This window comes from Chroicocephalus ridibundus, chromosome 4 (genome assembly GCF_963924245.1).
Source record: "Chroicocephalus ridibundus chromosome 4, bChrRid1.1, whole genome shotgun sequence".
Classification (NCBI taxonomy): domain Eukaryota; kingdom Metazoa; phylum Chordata; class Aves; order Charadriiformes; family Laridae; genus Chroicocephalus; species Chroicocephalus ridibundus.
The window spans coordinates 23,109,208-23,128,903 of NC_086287.1; the positions used below are offsets into that span (position 1 = coordinate 23,109,208).

At 35.9% G+C, this 19,696-nt stretch overlaps 1 protein-coding gene across 2 annotated transcripts in view; it reads left to right on the forward strand.

Annotated features, from left to right (window-relative positions):
• Positions 1-19,696, forward strand: part of EML5 (EMAP like 5) — a 104,575-nt gene that overhangs the window by 33,621 nt on the left and 51,258 nt on the right. For both annotated transcript variants that reach the window (XM_063333484.1, XM_063333485.1), the window contains exons 6-13: positions 2,653-2,788; positions 5,545-5,746; positions 6,844-6,981; positions 7,716-7,972; positions 10,707-10,919; positions 11,554-11,721; positions 13,531-13,637; positions 14,023-14,141. In XM_063333484.1, the coding sequence (XP_063189554.1) occupies positions 2,653-2,788; positions 5,545-5,746; positions 6,844-6,981; positions 7,716-7,972; positions 10,707-10,919; positions 11,554-11,721; positions 13,531-13,637; positions 14,023-14,141 (1,340 nt within the window). The remainder of the gene's footprint in view (positions 1-2,652; positions 2,789-5,544; positions 5,747-6,843; positions 6,982-7,715; positions 7,973-10,706; positions 10,920-11,553; positions 11,722-13,530; positions 13,638-14,022; positions 14,142-19,696) is intronic.

Here is a 19,696-nt window from a genome sequence, read left to right on the forward strand (position 1 = left end):
AGAAGGTTATTGACCACCAAGAATCAAATTATGTTAATGCCAATTTCAGGCTGAAGGATTAAGAGAAATAAATAAATAATAATAAAAAAAAAGCAGATCCAAAGTTGTTTTGCATTAACAATCTTGACAGTTTCTAAAAGGAAATACTTAGCAGAAGAATTATGATTGGCCAAGCTACCAGAGTAAAGAATCTGTCTTTTCCCCATTAAGTGTGTGCCTAACAATCAAATGAAGAGTAGCTAAACTCGGCTGCTTCCATTAGGTACTTACAGTTCCCATTAATAAGGGACCTTTTTTCTAGTTTTCATCTAATTCTTCTATTCCACTGGCACATAGACTGAAACAAGAATGTCCTGTTGCATTTCAAGAGATTGAGCAAGCACATCTGCCAAATCTCCTTGGCAACCAGTATGTCCTTTTCAAGATAAGGATATTCTGTGAAATGGAAAACAGATTAATCCTGGATCCACTTGATCTTATCTTCATAACATTCAGCCAGCTTCCCACATCTCCAAATGTCTGATTCTTTTTTTAATACTGACTAATTAAATCATGGATTTTTGGAAGGACTTTATTAGAGAAAAGAGAATAATTGTGTTATGAAGGTTGCATTCCAAATAGAGCTTTAAAAGATGTAAATATGCCAGAACTTGGGCAGAATTCACTATGTGGTACAAAATGAGCCAAAATTCCTCTAGCCTTTTATTTGCTCAATGGCACTAAAAGGTTAATGCAATAAAACAGACAGACAGATGCACAGACACAGAGAAACAAATACAGTTTGGGTTTTATTTTCAAAAATCTCTAGGCTCCTAAAGAAACAGAAAGAGGATTTTCAGGACGTTAGAGATAATGGGAGTTAGCCTTCTAATCTGCTTATGACTTAAAAATTCCACTCCATTTCTATTTGGGCATGTACTACTGAAAATATGGCTTGTCTTAAAAGTATCTATCCTGAGGATGGACATGACGCATCAAAAGATTTGAGTTCTGTCATCCTAATCTTTCAATTTTGATTTCCATTTGACATTCTAGTAATAATATGCTTTTTTGGTGAAAACTGAGGTTTTTTTTTTTTTCAACTTGAAAAATTATATCCTTATTACCTGACGCTAGAGAAGCAAACACAGTCCATATTTCATTATGATCAGACCATTATAATATTTTCCTTAGTTATAATTTAAGAATTAAAAACAGCTTGGTAGGAGAGAATAGTCATGAGTACCTTTTTGAATTTTCAGAAGCCACCACACCGGATGCTAACTTGTTCTGTAAGTTTTATTTTCCCCCAAAAGCCCATCTCTCCTTTGCAAATTGCTTTCGCTTTTGGGGTTAATGTGCTTCCTTAGTGTAAAATCCAGACCCCCAACCAAAGAAACTATTGGAACTTTACATTTACTTATTTACAAAACTGAAATTTCAGAATAATAGTATAGAAGATCTATGGCGGTTATTGGCTTTCTGCCTTCTTTTGGACAGATTTTTCCCTTCCCTCATTTTTAATGCTCTCCTGTTTTCTTTTTTTATATTTTTTTTTAATAGTTGAATATTAAATATTTTCAATATATATAGAACAATTTTTTTTAACTTCTCATAGACTTACTAGCCAAAGATTCAGTAGCTTTGCTTACTGCAATGTGTGAAGTACTTCTGAAAATAAGAAGAGTTATCAGTGAGTTGTGTGAGTACTTTAAAAAAAAAAAAGTCCGTATGCTATTTAGATAATGTATCATGTTTGCATCGAGTATAGTGGCTATGTGGATGCATTGTATTTATTTTAATAATAGATTGTTATCCTGAAGAAAACATGCATCAAGTGAGTTAAAGAAAATGTGTTGGGTTTTGTTTTCACAGAATCACAGAATGGTTTGGGTTGGAAGGGACCTTAAAGATCACCCAGTTCCAACCCCCTGCCCTGGGCAGGGACACCTCCCACTAGACCAGGCTGATCAAAGAAAGCCCCATCCAGCCTGGCCTTGAACACTTCCAGGGATGGGGCATCCACAATCTCCCTGGGCAACCTGTTCCACCGCCTCACCACCCTCACAGTAAAGAATTTCTTCCTGATGTCCACTGATGTCCTGATGTGTTTTCTGATGTCCACCTTTAAAATAAGAGCTTATGTTATGCATTTAAAAATGGTGTAAAGTGATCACTGTTTTTCTTATGTTTTGCATCTAAACAAATTTTAGATCAATCTTTCTTGGCTTAAAATGTAAAAATAAAAATCCCAGATGTTTTTTGCCTGGAAGCTGAGTAATAGCCACAAAGGCTTCGTGGAGATCAGTGGACATCTTCCTGCTGACATTTGTGAGAGCTGGACCAGGCCCCAAGGCAAGAGGATATGACACTCAACTCTTTCTAGGGATAAGAAGCAGCATCACTGCGATCATCATCATCACCAGGATGAAAGCAGTATTGCAGAAATTCTCTCATCTTACTGTTTGTCACTGACTGTGAATTCTGCTCGTTTTGTTTCCATTTCTGGCTCTTCCGTATTTAAAGCTTTTATTAGTTGCGTATTTTTATGCTATTTTCAACAGCGTAACAGGTAGGAAGACAGTTGATACCAGCATGGACAAGAGGTCCGTTTTCCATATTGGTGCCTCTAAACTGCGTGTATTGTTAAAATTAACTTTCTTCTCTCTTTAGGCAGGAATTTTCAGCATGAATGCATGCGAAGAGGGGTTTGCCACTGGTGGCAGGGATGGCTGCGTTCGCTTGTGGGACTTAAATTTTAAACCAATTACTGTGATTGATCTCAGGGAAACAGACCAGGGATATAAAGGTAAAAAGTTTGTCACTTTTGATAGACCAATAAGGTAGGAAATATACCAGTGTTTTGAACAAGAAAAGATATCAAAAGACCAAAAAGGTTGTTTCATATATGTTACTGTGTACTATTTGCTAGAAGAGAAATTTGATCATGCCCACTAGTATGAAGGTCACGTAGTCCTTCAAAGTTACTGTAAAGCATACTAGGAAGTTGTAGATGCAGAGATTTAATAAAATGCCCATCTTTTCTATAGCACAGCAGTTTTTAACAGGGAACAGTAATGCTTTAAGAGAACTTAGTGAGATCTACAACGTAGAACAGCCACGTACAGAAACTGCATTTGCTAGATATTCAAATTTTCATAAAAAACACTTGGAAGCAATCTACAGTTTCGTAGTATTTAGAATGTTGCTTACGTATACCTATGACTTCAGTTACAATTTGTCATGCCAAAATTTTACATCTAGCAGTCTATAGCATGTTTTTCAATGTTCTAATTGCTGTAGTGATTCAGGAAAAGTATACAACGTATACTGAAGCACTAATGTCAGTTATAATTTTGCTTTTTGGTTGGCATTTGGTTTTCTTTGCCCCCACTCTGTTATTATCTAATATATTGCCAAGAATTTGACAATGTGGTAGAATGTCTGATGGCACTCAGATATTCAGACCAATAAATAACTGATTACAAGTTAAATCTTTGTATGCTGTAATTGACTTGGCATTCCCACCAAGATTGTGAAATACTGCAACAAGATGGAATATGTTTCATTTTAAATACCCTGCCGTATACTGACTCTGTTTAAAATCTAAATATACTCAGCTGCTGTTTGTCAGCTCTGTTGTGTGTAGTTGAAAGCTGTGGCTCATTCTTTCAAACTTGTTCTCCACTCCAGATTGTCTCCTTTTCTTTCAGTGGAACAGACTCTTGCCATGAACTCTTTCAGTTCTTGATCACTTACGTGAACTCCATCCTCATCTTTTTGACTTGTCAAATGCCCGTGACAGAGCTAATAGCTTTTTAAATATCCTGTCCTTAATAAATTCAGTTTTTTCCCTTCAGTCTTTTTTTCTTATTGTATCCTTTTGAGGATTGCCTTTATGACCTGTCCTTCTGCTTGTTTTTTTAATTGCATTTTGTGCTGCTGCTATACCTCACCTTTTGGTAATTTTATCTGTGAACACAAAGTCAAGTTCTGTATCCCTGTGAACGGCTCGCAGAGCAATTAATTGACTCTAGATATATCTCCAAGTAGTCAAATTGTTTTTCAAAATATCTCCCTCTACTGTAATAAGTTCCGAATTATTAAGACAGATGTCTTAATCATCCTTCGTCAAAGATTCTCATTGTTTGTTTCTTTATTTTTTTAATGACTGTGGACAATACAGCCATGTAATGTCCAGATTGTAGTGAATGGTAAGGTGGTTACATTCACCAGTGCAGCACAATAGGAACAAATCTGTAAAGCAAAACAGTTTGTGTGGAGTGTTAGAGTAGCACAATATATATGCATTTTGAGGGGTGTTTGAGAGGCATTAGCTCTACTCTGCCTCAGTGAACATTGTATTGCAGTTGGAGTGCACTGAGTGGATCTTTCAGTTCTGTTTCATATGGAGGGAGTCTTGTTTGCACATTTGAAAGCTATCTTGTACTGCAGAGCATGGTAAGTAGACATGATCAGGAGCTTTGCTTTGAAAGCTAGTTTTGTCAGAATTAAAACATCAGTGCAGATGCACCAGACTGGCCTGCTAACCCACCCATTCACTGTTTCTGAGTCTTGCAGTTTTCTTTCCAATGTAAATTAATTAACATAAGGCTCTTTTTTCCCCTCTACATTGTTAAAAATATTTTCAGAAGCACATCAACTCATACCATTACAATATTCCTTTCTCTCATTTTTGTCTCACATGTTAATCCAGAGTAGTTTTTCAAAGATCGTTCTTCACCTACTCTCCACAATCAGTGTTTAGGCAAATTGAATTAAGTTAGGCATTGCTACCTTCTGGTTATCTATACCTGAAATTGGCAAAATTGAGTTGGACTATCACCCTTTTTTTCAAAGCTGCGTATTCCTAAAATTGGGCACCTATGACTGGGTTCTCGGTGTACAGCTGTCCTAACTTGCATTTTGTTATTCCCAACCTTATTTACAAACAAGTGCAGCCTGTGAGTGCTCGCCTCCGCTGCAAGCCTGGAAGCTTACTGTTAAGGGGGAAAAATAATTCCAGATACTATGAAGATGTTACAGAGATTTGCTTTAGGGGGAGCATCTCAGAAATAAGCCGGGGAGAACTGGGCTCTTTGATTGTCTTACGTATAATGCATGTTCTGCTGATGCTTCTGGCACATATAATTTAGGTTCATCTAGCTAGTACTAATAAGGTCCATGGTTTGATTAAAAACTGTAATTTAGATTGTCTTCTACCTTAGTTGAAATGGAAGTATTCTAAATGTGTTATTTTAGATACAAACATCAGTATTATCTTTCTCTGCTAGAGATCTTGTAATACAAGAATTGACTACATGTCCTTTATTAAAATAAGGCTCATGTTTTATTTCAGAATTTTTGTAATACTAAGATGGAAAACTTAATGTTCCAAGGGCAGTATGTGTTATATGGAATAGATAAAAGGAGTAAATACAGGAATAAGAGAAGGTATATGGATACTTCTTGATGTTTTCTTGCTCTTATGTTTTGTCACATGCTATGTTACCTTTGTTTCACAAATTCTGTGGTTGTATCTCTAAGTAACAATCTCTTCTACAGGTCTGTCTGTAAGAAGCGTTTGCTGGAGAGGAGACCATATACTCGTCGGGACACAAGACAGTGAAATTTTTGAAATTGTGGTGCATGAGCGTAATAAGCCTTTCCTGATAATGCAGGGGCACTGTGAAGGAGAGCTGTGGGCTTTGGCTGTCCATCCTACAAAACCGCTAGCAATGACTGGAAGTGATGATCGATCAGTCAGGTTAAATCTTGGTTGTTTAACTGCATAGAGTTTTATACAAACAGCTCATTTGGTAGATAACCTAATTGAAATGTATGCATTTTAAAGGTATTAAAACATGGCATTGAAGTGCTTCTGAACCAGTTAAGTTATGCATGAAATTATTGCTCTATAGTAATAAAATATAGTGGAAATGTATATTTCACAAAAATGAAATGTACATAATTTGAACAAATTTCATTTAACCTAACATAAAACACTCATACACAAGTATCCTGTAATGTTTCTTTTTCAGGAGTTACATAAGGCATTCACAGGATACAATGAAAAATTTGTAATAAAAACTTACGATTTTTCCTTGTACCATATTCACTTTTTCACATGCTGAGAATTAACATTTAGTTTGGAAGTTTCATGAAACTTAATGCACGCATATTAAATAGAATCTATATTCTGAGAAAACGCAGTAAATTACTTCCTTTTACAAGTTTATCTTTTTTTTGTGAAAAACACATTTTCTCTTCTTTCTAAGTAATTAAATGCATTGGCATTTTTGTTAAATACCTTAAGTGTAACGTGGTTAAGCAAAACAGTAGTTGAATTATGATTATTGAAACGATGTTCTAGAATTCCAGATGCATCTTGTAAATGATAGATCTTGTAATGTGTCCTGTAGTAAAACCTTACATGTTATAATATCTAGTTGCATGTAAGGAGTTATGACTAATGACTCGTTAATAAGAAAGGATATATTTACTGGGCAAAGTCTTTAACTGTTCTTTAATGTTCTTGGCTAAAATGAGTAAGAAAATAGTGGAATTTTCACAGAGTGGTTTAAAAGTATGGTCATATGTTGTCATTCATTTTATATTCAGAAAGTCAAATAAAATTAATCTGCCTCTGCATTTTCTCATTAGGAATTTTCTTGCTGTTTTAGATATAAGAATATTCTTTGCTGTATGCAAAATTCAGACTTTTGTCCTAGATTTTCCATGTGGAAAATTATTTTAAAATAGGACACTACCACATCCAGCATTATGCAGAAACTACAGGCTTTGTGCTATCTATGACACAGCTACAAACTGCTCCTTACATTTGTAATTGTTACTTTATTTTAGAATTTGGAGTTTAATAGACCATGCTCTGATTGCCCGGTGCAATATGGAGGAACCCATTCGCTGTGCTGCAGTTAGTACCGATGGAATTCATCTTGCTCTTGGAATGAAGGATGGCTCTTTCACTGTGCTTCGAGTTAGGTATGTTACAAAAATTAAAAAGAAATACTTCATTAACTCTTTCAAGCATATTATACAATTGCTTTTATAAATTGTTGTATATTGACACTGTAGTGATCATACATGAGGAGACACTTGGATTTCTGTTTTAAATTACTGATCTTTTTAAAATATGTGTGCTACATGTGTTCATGTTGTTCCATAATAACATATTTGAAAAAGTATATTGGTCTATTTGCAGAGTGTTCTAGGAATTGTTTGACTTTAGGTTTTAGCTTTATTAATTGTTCTTGAATTATTAAGAAACAAGTTTTCATTGCTTCCTAAATTGTTTCCATGTGTTGGAATGCTGCTGTGAGCACGTCACGCATGCAAAACCAGTGCTCCTTGTGGCCGTGATCCCACAGTTTTAAAAGGAAAATGAGATCTGTGTCTCATGTCAGTGAAGTTTTCTTCCCTGAGTGAATAAAGATATGGTAATCTACCCGATTAATTTTTTTTGTGGACCCAACTTGAACATTCCTTTTGTTTGCTTTCCCTCAGCCCAGTGCAGCACCTTTTTCTGTCACTATTCCCTTCTCTTTTTTTTTGCCATGGAGCCCTACGCAAGTCTTAAACATAGCAGTGTTGTGTTTGCACATAGGATATAAAGTCCACTTCATCATTTCACAGTTTTGTCCATTTTTTAAAGCTGGGAACTTGACAGTATGATAAGGCTCTTCTATACTTATGACATGCTTTCTTTCATACTACAGAGATATGACTGAGGTTGTTCATATCAAAGACAGGAAAGAAGCTATTCATGAACTGAAATATTCACCAGATGGGAATTTCCTAGCTGTTGGTTCCAATGACAGCTCTGTGGATATATATGGTGTTGTTCAGCGATACAAGAAAGTTGGAGAATGTATTGGATCTTTGAGTTTCATCACCCATATGGATTGGTCTTCGGACAGTAAATACTTACAGACCAATGATGGCAACGGGAAGAGACTTTTTTACAGGATGCCAAGTAAGATTCTGAGTTGCCTGTATGAGATTTGTTACTTAATACAGAAAGAATGTATAGTAGTTCCATAAAAACAGCCAAATATAGATCCTGGTTCAAAGCACTGGGTTATAGAGATATTTTTTTTCTAAGTTTCTATAAATATTTGCTATATTTGAGTAAGTATAGCATTTTCTGGCAAAGCTACTTAAATATTTTTATCCTTATATGTTTACTTTTCTTTATAGTGCATCTTTTCATGGTAGAGATGCTGGCTTATAATTTATTTCTCAAAAATAAATCTTTGCTCCCACTTTTTTAGACAAAGAATAATACTGCATTCAAATTCAGTTTTGCAACAGCTTAATAGCTTTGTATTTATTGAGCTTAGGTATTAAATAGATTATCATTTGCTTGCACCGTATGGTTTTTAAAATGTGTGGAAAAATCAATATGTTGCATCTCGGAAGAGTCATCTGGCTTTCTAGAACTGTGTTTGCAGCAGAACTGAGGAATTTAACTTAAAAGAGCTTTTACAGGGAGAAATATCTGCAGATAGAAAAAATCAGGATGCAAATGAATTTGGAAGTCTAATGGCATTAGGTAACTGTAGAGAAAATAAGAGTACCTGATATAAGGATGCCAGAATGTTAGGAATTACTCACTGGAAACAAAAGAAATATTTAAGCTGCATTACATACATGATTCTATCATGCAACCTTCAAAATGAATAAAAATGCCACCATGAAATTTAGCAGGGTAGTCTGCTGATAACACAAGTTCGTATGTGTCTTTCCTCTTTTATGATAGGGGACTATTAAAGAAAATTAGTATATTACGTAATATTCAAATATAGTTTTCTGATTCAAAGTTTGTGACAACCCTGTAATTGTAAATATTTTTCAAGACAACACTGTCTTGAAAACTTGGCTCAACTGTCCCATAATCTTGAAACATTTTTCACCATGACAATTCCCTCTGCAGAGGACATATGTACATATTACATGTATCTTAAAGCTTCGCATTTAAGTAGTCCTGATTACAGTATGTCAAGGGCAGTGTTTGTCACAAGGTTTCACTTGTTTCTTCTGTGTGTATGCACTCTTTACATAATATCATTCTATATTTTTCCCGCTCATTGTATTTGTAATAAGTATTTATTTATTATCATCACCACTTAGTATATTGTCCCTTAATTTCTTATATAATATTTATGCTTTGCACTGTAGATTATTCATAGTTCCATGGAGCTTTTTGTGACTCTCTTTGCTGAAGCATCTAATTCATTTGATGTTTCTGGTTTTGTGCACTGAATGAGACAGAAGATATGTGAGAAAAGATAGTAAGTGAGAATTTAATTAGGCTGTAACAAATACATACACAGAGGATGAGCAATTCTGAATTACATAGGCGGCTTTCAGCCTGGAGTTCTTTGATATATTAGAATGTGAGATAGTGGAAGCTTGTTTATGAAAAAAGTTTAGCAGTCAGTGAAGTTAGAGGAATCTCCTAAATATTTTAAAATAATGATGGGCGTCATATAACACTTGAAATTCCACTATAAATGAGTAAGGAACTTACAGTTGCCTAATACAAGATCTGTAAGACTTAGTCATGGATATAACCAGTACTAGTAGTCATCGTTTACACGGATTAGTGATCGAAAGAGATTACAGGGTAAACCTTGTCAAAGGGTGTAGTTATTTCATCAGAGCTGAAGGATCTTCAGACAGGGCACCTGAGTTCCTTTCCAGTTTTTGGAGGGGTATATAATAGTTAAACTTTTCCTCGAGCGTGAATTGTTAGGTTTTTTGTGGTTTGTGTTGGTTTGTTGTTTTGTTTTACATTTTCCTTTTTAATTTATTTGCCATTTTGCTTTATCTTTTCTCTATGGCTGTTCTTTCCTCTGTTTATTCCAGTCCACTTGCGTTCTCCCTTGCCCTAACCCTCTGTTGAAAACTTACCTCCTTACAATACCTGAGGCTGCTCCCCTACATTCCATCCCATCCTCTCCCACTAGTCAGAATCCTATTAAAAATAAGAAAACAGGAAAAAAACCAGCCCAGATGCCCTCAGTTTTGTTACCACTGAAGACTGAGGGGTGAATTATTGGCAGTGTCCTGCTCAGGTTCTGCCGTTGTGCGATGAATCTGACTCACAACTTTTACATTCGCTTGCATTGTTCTTTTGTTGCTCCTGCACTTTGCTTCTGGTCATTCCTCAAGACACAGTATTTATTAAATGGGCCTTTGGTCTGACTCAGTTCTTAAGCTCCTACATGCAACTTTGTGGGATTGGAACAATCTTATTACAGATAGAGCTGATGTGAAATAATGTAACAAGGATCTAAGCGTAAAATTGGTATTTTCAGTAATTTACAGTGGCTAGATCTAAATGCGTTCTTCAGTTTTTGCTCTAAATAATCCAGGTTTCTAGAATAGTTCAGCAACAACTTTATCTTAGAGTGGCTACGTGTATTTTTGATAAACATATAAAAATAACACAGCCTCAAACAGGTATCAAGAAATAATAGAAACTGTAAAGTACCAAAGCTATGCTCTTTTAAGTAGTCTTGAGAAGCCTTACTACTGATACTGTTGGTCATAATAGAGAATATTAGATCAGGACAGTTTTGGAAGATAGTTTTTAATTCTGTCTCACTTGGATTTGATTCTGGAAAATTTTAAAAAATTTTACATTCTTTAAAATTGCTTAAGTGAATATTGGAAAAATAGCTCTTTAATATTTTTTTTTTTAGGTGGAAAAGAAGTAACAAACAAGGAAGAATTAAAAGGCATTCAGTGGGCCTCATGGACCTGTGTTTCTGGCCTTGAAGTTAATGGGATCTGGCCCAAATATTCAGATATAAATGATATAAATTCTGTGGATGCAAATTTTATTGGGCAAGTTATGGTTACAGCTGATGATTATGGAATAGTAAAGCTCTTTCGATACCCATGTCTAAGAAAAGGTAGTACCTTTAAGTTCTTCAGTTAATTCTAAGTTAATTATAAACATAAATTTTTGAATTTTGGTTATTCAAGAAAAAGGTTTTAGAAAACTGGGTTTTTGAAAATTATATCAATGGCCAATATTTATTCTTAGAAGTTTAGTTTGAGCTCAAAGCTCATAAACAGTAATAGGCTGGTGTATTGACAACTGTAATAGTAACAGTATTTTATTTGCATTTTGAATAGGACAGCCAGAAGTTTTACATATATTTTATTTTTAAAAATAGTTTAGTTTTGGTTTGGTTTTTGGCGAAATTTTGGTTTGCAAAGATAAAACAAAGCAAATGCAATAAAATTTTAAAAAAGTATTGCTTTAGTACACCTCATACAGCACTATCATACGTCTTCTCTCTTTGTGTTGACTTGTTAAAGATGATATACCCTGGAATCCAAATTTAACAATTTGTCTTAAAGACAGATTAAAATTTGGGAATACTGCATGAGATTGCCACTGTTAATTAAAATATCACTAGTAATTGGAATATCTTAATTAAACTATTACTTTTTGTATGTGTTCCTTGATATGTTTTCCTGAGGTGCTTCAGAAACTTTTTTTTCCACATATATTGAAAGAGATTTTTATTCTTGTTCTAGGAGCAAAGTTTAAAAAATATCTTGGTCATTCTGCTCATGTGACAAATGTCAGATGGTCGCACGATCACCAGTGGGTTGTTTCCATTGGAGGAGCTGATCATTCTGTCTTTCAGTGGAAATTTGTCCCTGACCGCAAGTTGAAGGATTCTCTTCACATAGCACCTCAAGGTAAGTAACTTATAACTCCCTCCAAGGTGGGAGGAGGGGAGGCTAAAAGAGAAGTAAAATTCTTTGGTGCAAATATAGAAATAAATAGTCTGCACAAAATTGTTGTTTTTTATACCTTTGCAGCTGCCTGAAGTAGCTGGTGGCGTTGCCTATTACTTGCCTGTATCCTGTATGCTCAGTCTAGCAAGATTGTGAAAAAAATTCACTGCTCTGTTCCCTGTGTAAAGGGAAAATTTAAAAGTTTGTATTATAGATATGAATTTATGAATTCTGTACATATATCCTTTACTGAATTGACAACAAATGGGTGCCCAGATGTCAGTAGAAAAAAAAGATGCATATACTCATTTGATTAAAATGTTTGAAGTACTTAGATGATAATTTAAGTATTGTAATTGATTTTTTTTTTTTTTTAAGCAAACTATAGGTGTTTAATATTTGGAAAAAAATGTAGATCATGTTTCCACCAGTGACTGATACAGCAATTATTCCCCAAATCAAACAATTAACTGAGTGCCTCACTTGGAAATTCCTAAAGGAATTTAGAGAGTCCTTTAGGGAAATAAGTATACAGAGTTACAATTAAAAAGGCTGTTTTATCCTTTAATTGCTAAGATTAGATGAAGATCTATCAGTGTGGACCCAGCTAATAGATAAATGAATGCTGATTCAATGCTGGTCTTGTCAGTGCCAAATGCAGAAAGAAGCAATAGGTACCTTCATCTCCTTGATGGAGCCTCCAAGAATCCTTTAACTGGTTTGATCCTTTCATGGTATGAATTAATTTTCAACTAATTATTTCCCATGTCCCAAATTTCTCATTAGCTACTCGTTCCCAAGATAAAATTTTAGGTGGTGTTTAGATTCCTTGTTCCTGGATATATAACCTTACTTCTGGCTATCTGACAGTATGTGCAACATACATCTGTTTTGTTACACTATTGATAATCGTCCTGTTAATGACTTTTCTAACTCTGTAATTGGCAGCAATATTATTTTTTCTGTAGATCACTGATAAAAATGTTAAGTATTATAGCTCCAAAGATTGCTCTTTATTGCATATTTCTAGAAACATTTCTTACTGAGTGGTGATTCTCTCTTTGCAATTACATTTTGAGATCTTTTAAAATCCATTTGTTTTCTAGACTAGTTTTTTTGTCTGGTTTCTTAATCAAAAAATGTGCAATGTTCAATCAAAGGGTGCAGAAAGTTCCAAATATATTACCATTTATCATCCAGGACGTTCTTTTCAGTTTCTGTTGGAATGAAACTCTGTACTGCAACATTATTTGGCTTTCCCCAGGTGATGTAAAACAGAAACATTAAATGACTACTGTTTTTCTCCACAGTAACTAAAAATTTTACCACTTCCTTCCCATATATGATTTTTTTTTTCCTTCCTGATCTAGATAGAGAATTGCAACTTACATGAATGGCTCGTCTAACCTTAAGTTTCTCTTTGGAGCTCTTTACTTCTGTTGTTAGTTTTCTGCAAGTCTTAGTTTCTGCTTTATACTCATTACTTCATTCTCTTCTTTCTCCCTTTCCTCCTAACATTAATGTTGAAGAAATAATTTTAAAAATGAAAACTAACTCGCTCCCCAAACCACATAAAAGCAATTATCATACTTAAAAGTTGGCTTATTTCTACTTTATCAGCAGAAGTGATCCTGTCAGTTATGAGCAGTTTATGTTGTAGTTAATATGAGCATTGGTTGTCAAACGGGAAACATTAAGCAGTTCCTTTAAACATTTTCTGATTTATAACTGAGGTTGCTTCATTTTCTGTTTCTTTTTTTTTGGTGGCAGAGAGTCTGGTTGATTCCAATAGTGATGAATCAGATTCAGATCAGTCTGACGTTCCAGAGCTGGACTCTGAAATTGAACAAGAGACACAGATCACCTATCGTCGACAGGTAAAGATTTTAGTTTTAATGGCAGTTGGAATGTTCCGTAGGTTTTAATTTGGTCTTTTATGAAGACCTGTTGAAATTTGAGAACTGGGGAGACTGAGAGCTGAGCAGGAACTGGCCAAAACCTTTAGAATTTTTATTATCTGATGCTTTCAAAATATTAAGATACAACAGAGGAAAAAAAAAGTGATTGCGTATATTCGTAGTGTGTTCTGCTAGAGTTTTGGTTGTAAGTTAAAAATCAGTTGCGCTATACAATAGCCATCTACAGTTATTAGAGATTTTTTTTCAGTTATATCAGTGTAACATTTTTGTGGGTGATGACTGTGGCTGAATTCTCAGAAACATACTTTCCTTATGAATCTCTTAAGTGTGCTCTTTCTTAAAGGTTTACAAAGAAGATCTACCTCAGCTTAAAGAGCAATGCAAAGAAAAAAGAAAAAGTGCAGCTTCTAAGAGACGAGAGCGAGCTCCAGGAAACAGTATAAGATTACATTTTGTTCATGGGTATGAAAAGCAGTATTCTTTAAAATATATAAGCAGACTGTTTGTGTTTTGTAGACTGGTGTTTATAATTTCATAACCTGATGAAGGACTTCTAGGTCAGTTGCTTTGTGATTTATTGTTTTTATTTATTTCTGTAAAAATAAATTTACACTAGAAAGTTTGATGCCGAGCTAGACTCATTCTGAACATGAATTCTGAAGTGAATTTGCACTGAAACTTTAGCTAATATTTATTATTTGAATACAGGTGACTAAATATAGTATTTGGCTATCACCTATATTTTTCTGTATCTGGAAAGTAATAGCTCTCCTTGGTGTATTATTTTGGAAGCTACGACAGAAACTTGGTGTAGTTGAAGATGACTGGGTTCTGTACTAAGTGGTGTTTCTATCAGTGTTTTATTAAATTAAAAAAAAAGTATAAACTGTTTGTACCTAATCTGAAACAACTTGTACATTCCTTGTGTTAGTTTAGGGATGATAGAATTCTTAGTAGGTCCTATAAGTGTGTCAAATTCAGTTTAATTCTGGTTTTGGTGATAATCTGAGTAACAAAATGACTTTCAGATGCATCCTTGAAATCTTATGATTTCTTCTTTGGGATTGGTAGTCTCGTGTAACTCTTCATAAGTGAAGACTTTTTCATCAGGACAAAGACGTGGTGGTTTAAAGCCAACTGGCAGTAGATGTTACTACATTAGAATAATGATCAGAAATATAAATTCCCTTGATACAAAGCAAAACCAAAGTGTTTATTAAATTGAGGCACTGGAAGTCAGGCAATATTGTGTTTCCCTTTCAAAAGATACCTCTTTGCAGGGATACAACTTCTTTTTGGAGGTAACTAAATGCACAGTGAAGTTAGTGATACTGTCTAGCTTTATAATGACACTTAAACAATTTTAGAAGGGCTCCACATGGAATGCGTAATAAATTAATTGTCTAAGACTAGTTAATCACTCAACTCAGCAATTTTGTCTGTAGAAGACATGGAGTCTAAGGAATAGCTTTGGAAGTAATGACAACTGGGAAGCTTGGTACAAAGCTGTGTTTTTTATTTCTGTTTTTGATGCTCCAGAATTCTCAGTTGAAGATTTTTATATTTGTTTAGAAAATGCATTAAGATGGGTAGCTGTATGTAGTCTTTAAAATTTGGTCTGAGAATCAAACCAAATGATCCTGAAGAAGATGTAGCACAAGCAAGGGCCCTGGATCTTTGGGATTATTGTTATTTCCTTCACAACAGAAGTGAAGCTTGACCAGAATATCCAGGAATGACCAGAAGTAGAATATCCAGTTGAGTTCTGTCTGGTTACCCAATGGGCATCAAGGAAACTAATGAAGAATCCATGCTGAACAACAGATTTTTCTCAGTGTCCAGGCTGTTAACTTTAAAGTGACCCACATCCAAGTGAGTAATAGGCATATTCTCTGATTCAGGAAGTCTGCTTTGCTTCATCTTTCTTTAGCTGCAATGGAAATGTCTTGGATGTTCCTTGAAAGTATAAAAAGTGGTGCTTTTTCAGCTAGGGGATAAGAAGCTCTTTTTCCTTTCTTTGTTTTTCAGCACATTGGTTTTGTGTTTTGAATTTGTCAACTGCCTTGAAAGATGAGCTTTTAAAAATCTCTTTATATCCTGTAAGAAATCTTTTAAACCTCTGTTTACTTCCTCTTTTGGAAGGGGATAAAAGCAATAATGCTGAGTATGTGAGCCAGCCACTGACTAATACGGAGGAGAAAGCAACTTCTATTAACAGGTTAATCTTTAAGTGCATCTTTCTCTGAGAAATCTGATGCAATTGTCATCAGAAGCATGTTATAAAATTGGCGTACTAGTTTGGCCTGTTTTTGACTATTCCTGTATTTTCTTTCTGCCATGTCTTTGACAGTGGTGGTGGTTCAGAAGCATAAAAAGAATACATCTTTTGGGACATTCAGAGGAACCACTTTCTCAGACTCAGTGCTTATAATACTCTCTTTTTGCTGGCAGGGAATAGGGATGCAAATCTAATACTTATGTCTTGCATTCTCTCAAAGCTATGCTGCCAATCTCACAAGAATGATATATATATATTTTAATATTCAGGGGATTTAAGCAAAATCTGGTTTGAGTTTCAGGATATTTATTGAACTGACCTTATCATAAGATGAAATTTGGTAATGGTTTCAAGATGAGATGGGATTTCTCATGTTCTTAAATGAGTCTTATGACACCTTGCATGGATTTCTATCAGAGGGCTACGAATACTTACAAATAACACCTGAAGGGAGTAGGCTGTGAGTGGATCCTGTTGAGAAGACACTGTTGCCATGTGAAATTATTTGGGTTTTTTTGTTTTTAATTATCTCGTCGTTTGTGCTGTATAGGCTCTGACCTTCACCATGTTTATTTTGACATTTAGTTCTTCTGGAGATTTTTGGGGAGGGTTGCACTACCTTCGGAAATGTCCCATATATACTTTGAAAAGTAACATTCAAATTTTGAAACACTTAAAGCATCAGACAAACTATGGACGTTGACTCTTTTCCCAGAGAGGGCACTACTTGTGAAGTTCCCCCTTAGTTGGCTGTAGATGTATAACTTGCAACTGTGGGTAGGATCCAGCTTCAGGTTAAAGAATTTTAAATTGTGTGCCTAAAAGTAGGTGGGTTTATGTGTGTATCTGAACTTCTGTCACAGTCAGTGGCGATCCAGTCAGTGGAGCATAAAGAGTGATTTGGCTCAAGTAAAACTAAGTGCTGACTAGTCGGTCAGCTGAGTAGCCCTGCAGGTTCCATTGGCTGTATTGACTGGAACGCTGTTGGTTAAAACGTAGGTGTTAATATATCTAACACAGATGTGAACACCTATCTTAGCTATGTTTGCCTTAATCTCAAAGTGAATCCAGTCCCTGCTCTTCATGATCTTGGTAACGGCAAAGTTGTTTTCCTACATAGCATTGAGGTAGCAGTCTTTTCTTCTGAAACTTACTGTTGTATTAACTTGAATCAGTCCTGGATTGATGGTTTGATTAGCTGTTGCTGAAGAACACTTGAAAACATCAACTACTGCAGAAAGCTTGGGGAAGAGTGGCTAGAGAACTGCCTGGCAGAAAGGACCTGGGGGTGTTGGTTGACAAGTGGCTGAATATGAGCCAGCAGTGTGCCCAGGTGGCCAAGGCAGCCAACAGCATCCTGGCTTGTATCAGGAACAGTGTGGCCAGCAGGACTAGGAAAGTGATCATCCCCCTGTACTTGGCACTGGTGAGGCCCCACCTCGAGTACTGTGTCCAGTTTTGGGCCCCTCGCTACAAGAAAGACGTTGAGGTGCTGGAGTGGGCCCAGAGAAGGGCAATGAAGCTGTTGAGGGGTGTGGAGCACAAGTCTTATGAGAAGTAGCTGAGGGAACTGGGTTTGTTTAGCCTGGAGAAAAGGAGGCTGAGGGGAGACCTTATCGCTCTGTACAACTACCTGAAAGGAGGCTGTAGCCAGGTGGGGGTTGGTCTCTTCTCCCAAGTAACAGGCAATAGGACAAGAGGAAACAGCCTCAAGTTGTGCCAGGGGAGGTTTAGACTGGATATTAGGAAAGAATTTCTTCACTGAAAGGGGTTTATTAAGCATTGGAACAGACTGCCCAGGGAAGTGGTTGAGTCACCATACCTGGAGGTATGTAAAGACGGTAGACATAGTGCTTAGAGATACGGTTTAGTGGTGATTTTTGTCAGTATTATGTTGATGGTTGGACTAGATGATCTGAAAGATCCCTTCCAACCATGATTCTGTGATTATTGTGTCTTATTATATATTATCCAGTAACTGTGTTGCAGAGCTTGCTTTCAGTATTACTTAGTTTCTAGTTGCTAATCAAGATACCTCATAAATTATTTCTGTGGTTTGTTTTCTCCAGGCAAAGAAATTGTTTCTCTTTGTGCTTTTTCTGACATTAGCTAATAATCTCAGTTCTAAATTGGTTTAGTAATATGGAGATGTAAGTATTTTGGAACTGTGTAGCACATTCTGAGGGAATAATTTTCTACAGTGAAACATACTACTTTTCATCTCTGCTTGGACTGTCTAAACCCATCTGGTGAGAAGTACCAATAGTCAGGGAGTTAGTAGCCCAGCATGTGAGAAAGACCAGATGTGTTTAACCGGGTTACAAGCTGTCTTTGCTTGGTATTTTGGCAAAATATGTTTTATTTTAATTGTAAGCAATTGATTGTACACCTATTTAATTTCTTTTTATAACTGGAGGTAGTGAACTAAAATCCAAGCTTCTGATCATAAAAAGTTATAAATATGAGTAATATGAATTATTTTCCTGCATCCTAGATAAATTTTGGGGGTTTTGGGTAGTCCTGTGCTATATGGCTTTAATGTACTCACTGTGCTTAGTTTAAGGTATATAGGCAATTGTTATGACAAGAGCTGGGAAAATTCTGAGTTTCTGGATTGCAGGTAGAAGGATCTGTCTTAATGCTTTTTACTTTTGTAAGTGAACTGCCAAGCTTGTAAGAAATTGCTCAATGTCCAGTATTTCTAAAGCATTATTTCTTTCAGCATACATATTTCTGTAGCTGTTTTTTGAAATATTCTCATTTAAGGTGCATATTCAGCATTTATTTATTTATTTATTATTCTGCACTTGTAAAGGAAATCTAGTATTTTTAAAAGAGCACAGTGCAGAGCGAAGCACAGGAAAATGACGTCTGAGCAACGATGGGTCTAGATGTCATCTTTGGCACTGTGCCTGCCTTTATAAACCCTGCTTCTCAATGACTGTTGTCACATCCTTGAACTGTTGGTTTTGCATACTGTGATAGGTTATTTTTGTTTTCTTTTTTCGTAGTATTTTGTAGATGATTACATGTTATGTCCCTGTAAAAACTAGTGGCTGAACATCAAGGAAGGGTGCAGGCAGGCAGGATGGGCAGGCAGCACTTTGGGTGGGGCAGAAATCAGCTTCAAAACATCTGCATGTGTTGCTGCTGGGGGAGGTTGTTAGTGAAGGGTATGGATGGAGGGAGAGCAAGGCATGACTGAAGAGTCTGCACCTGAATTGTGAGTCTCCACTGTTGGTCACTTTGAGAAGGGCAGGGAGCAGACATGTAGCTGAGCCCCACACTTAATGGAAAGAAAGACCTTGAAATGACAGTAACTCAGCAGCCACTGAAAAGTTGCTGGGCTGGGACCAAACCTGAAGTTAAGAACCTGCCTCTTGAGTACCAATCTAAACAGTGGGTTGGAGGGAGACTTATTTAAAAGCTTTTGTTCCTGTGCTGTCATAGTTTTTGCTGGTTTAGGAAGTTTGCTTTGCTTGTTCACAGTCTAATGAGACACAGCTTTGGACTTCACAGTATCACAGATAACGCAAAACTGGGATGAGTGGCTGGTACACCAGATGGCTGTGCTGCCATCCAGAGGGACCTGGACAGGTTGGAGAACTGGGCAGGGAGAGATCTCATGAACTTCAGAAAGGGGAAATGCAGCATTCTGCATCTGGGGAGGAGTGGACCTGAACCATCTGCTGATCCATTTGAAAACTTCGTGAGATGAATTTAGCAATTTTTCTCTAAT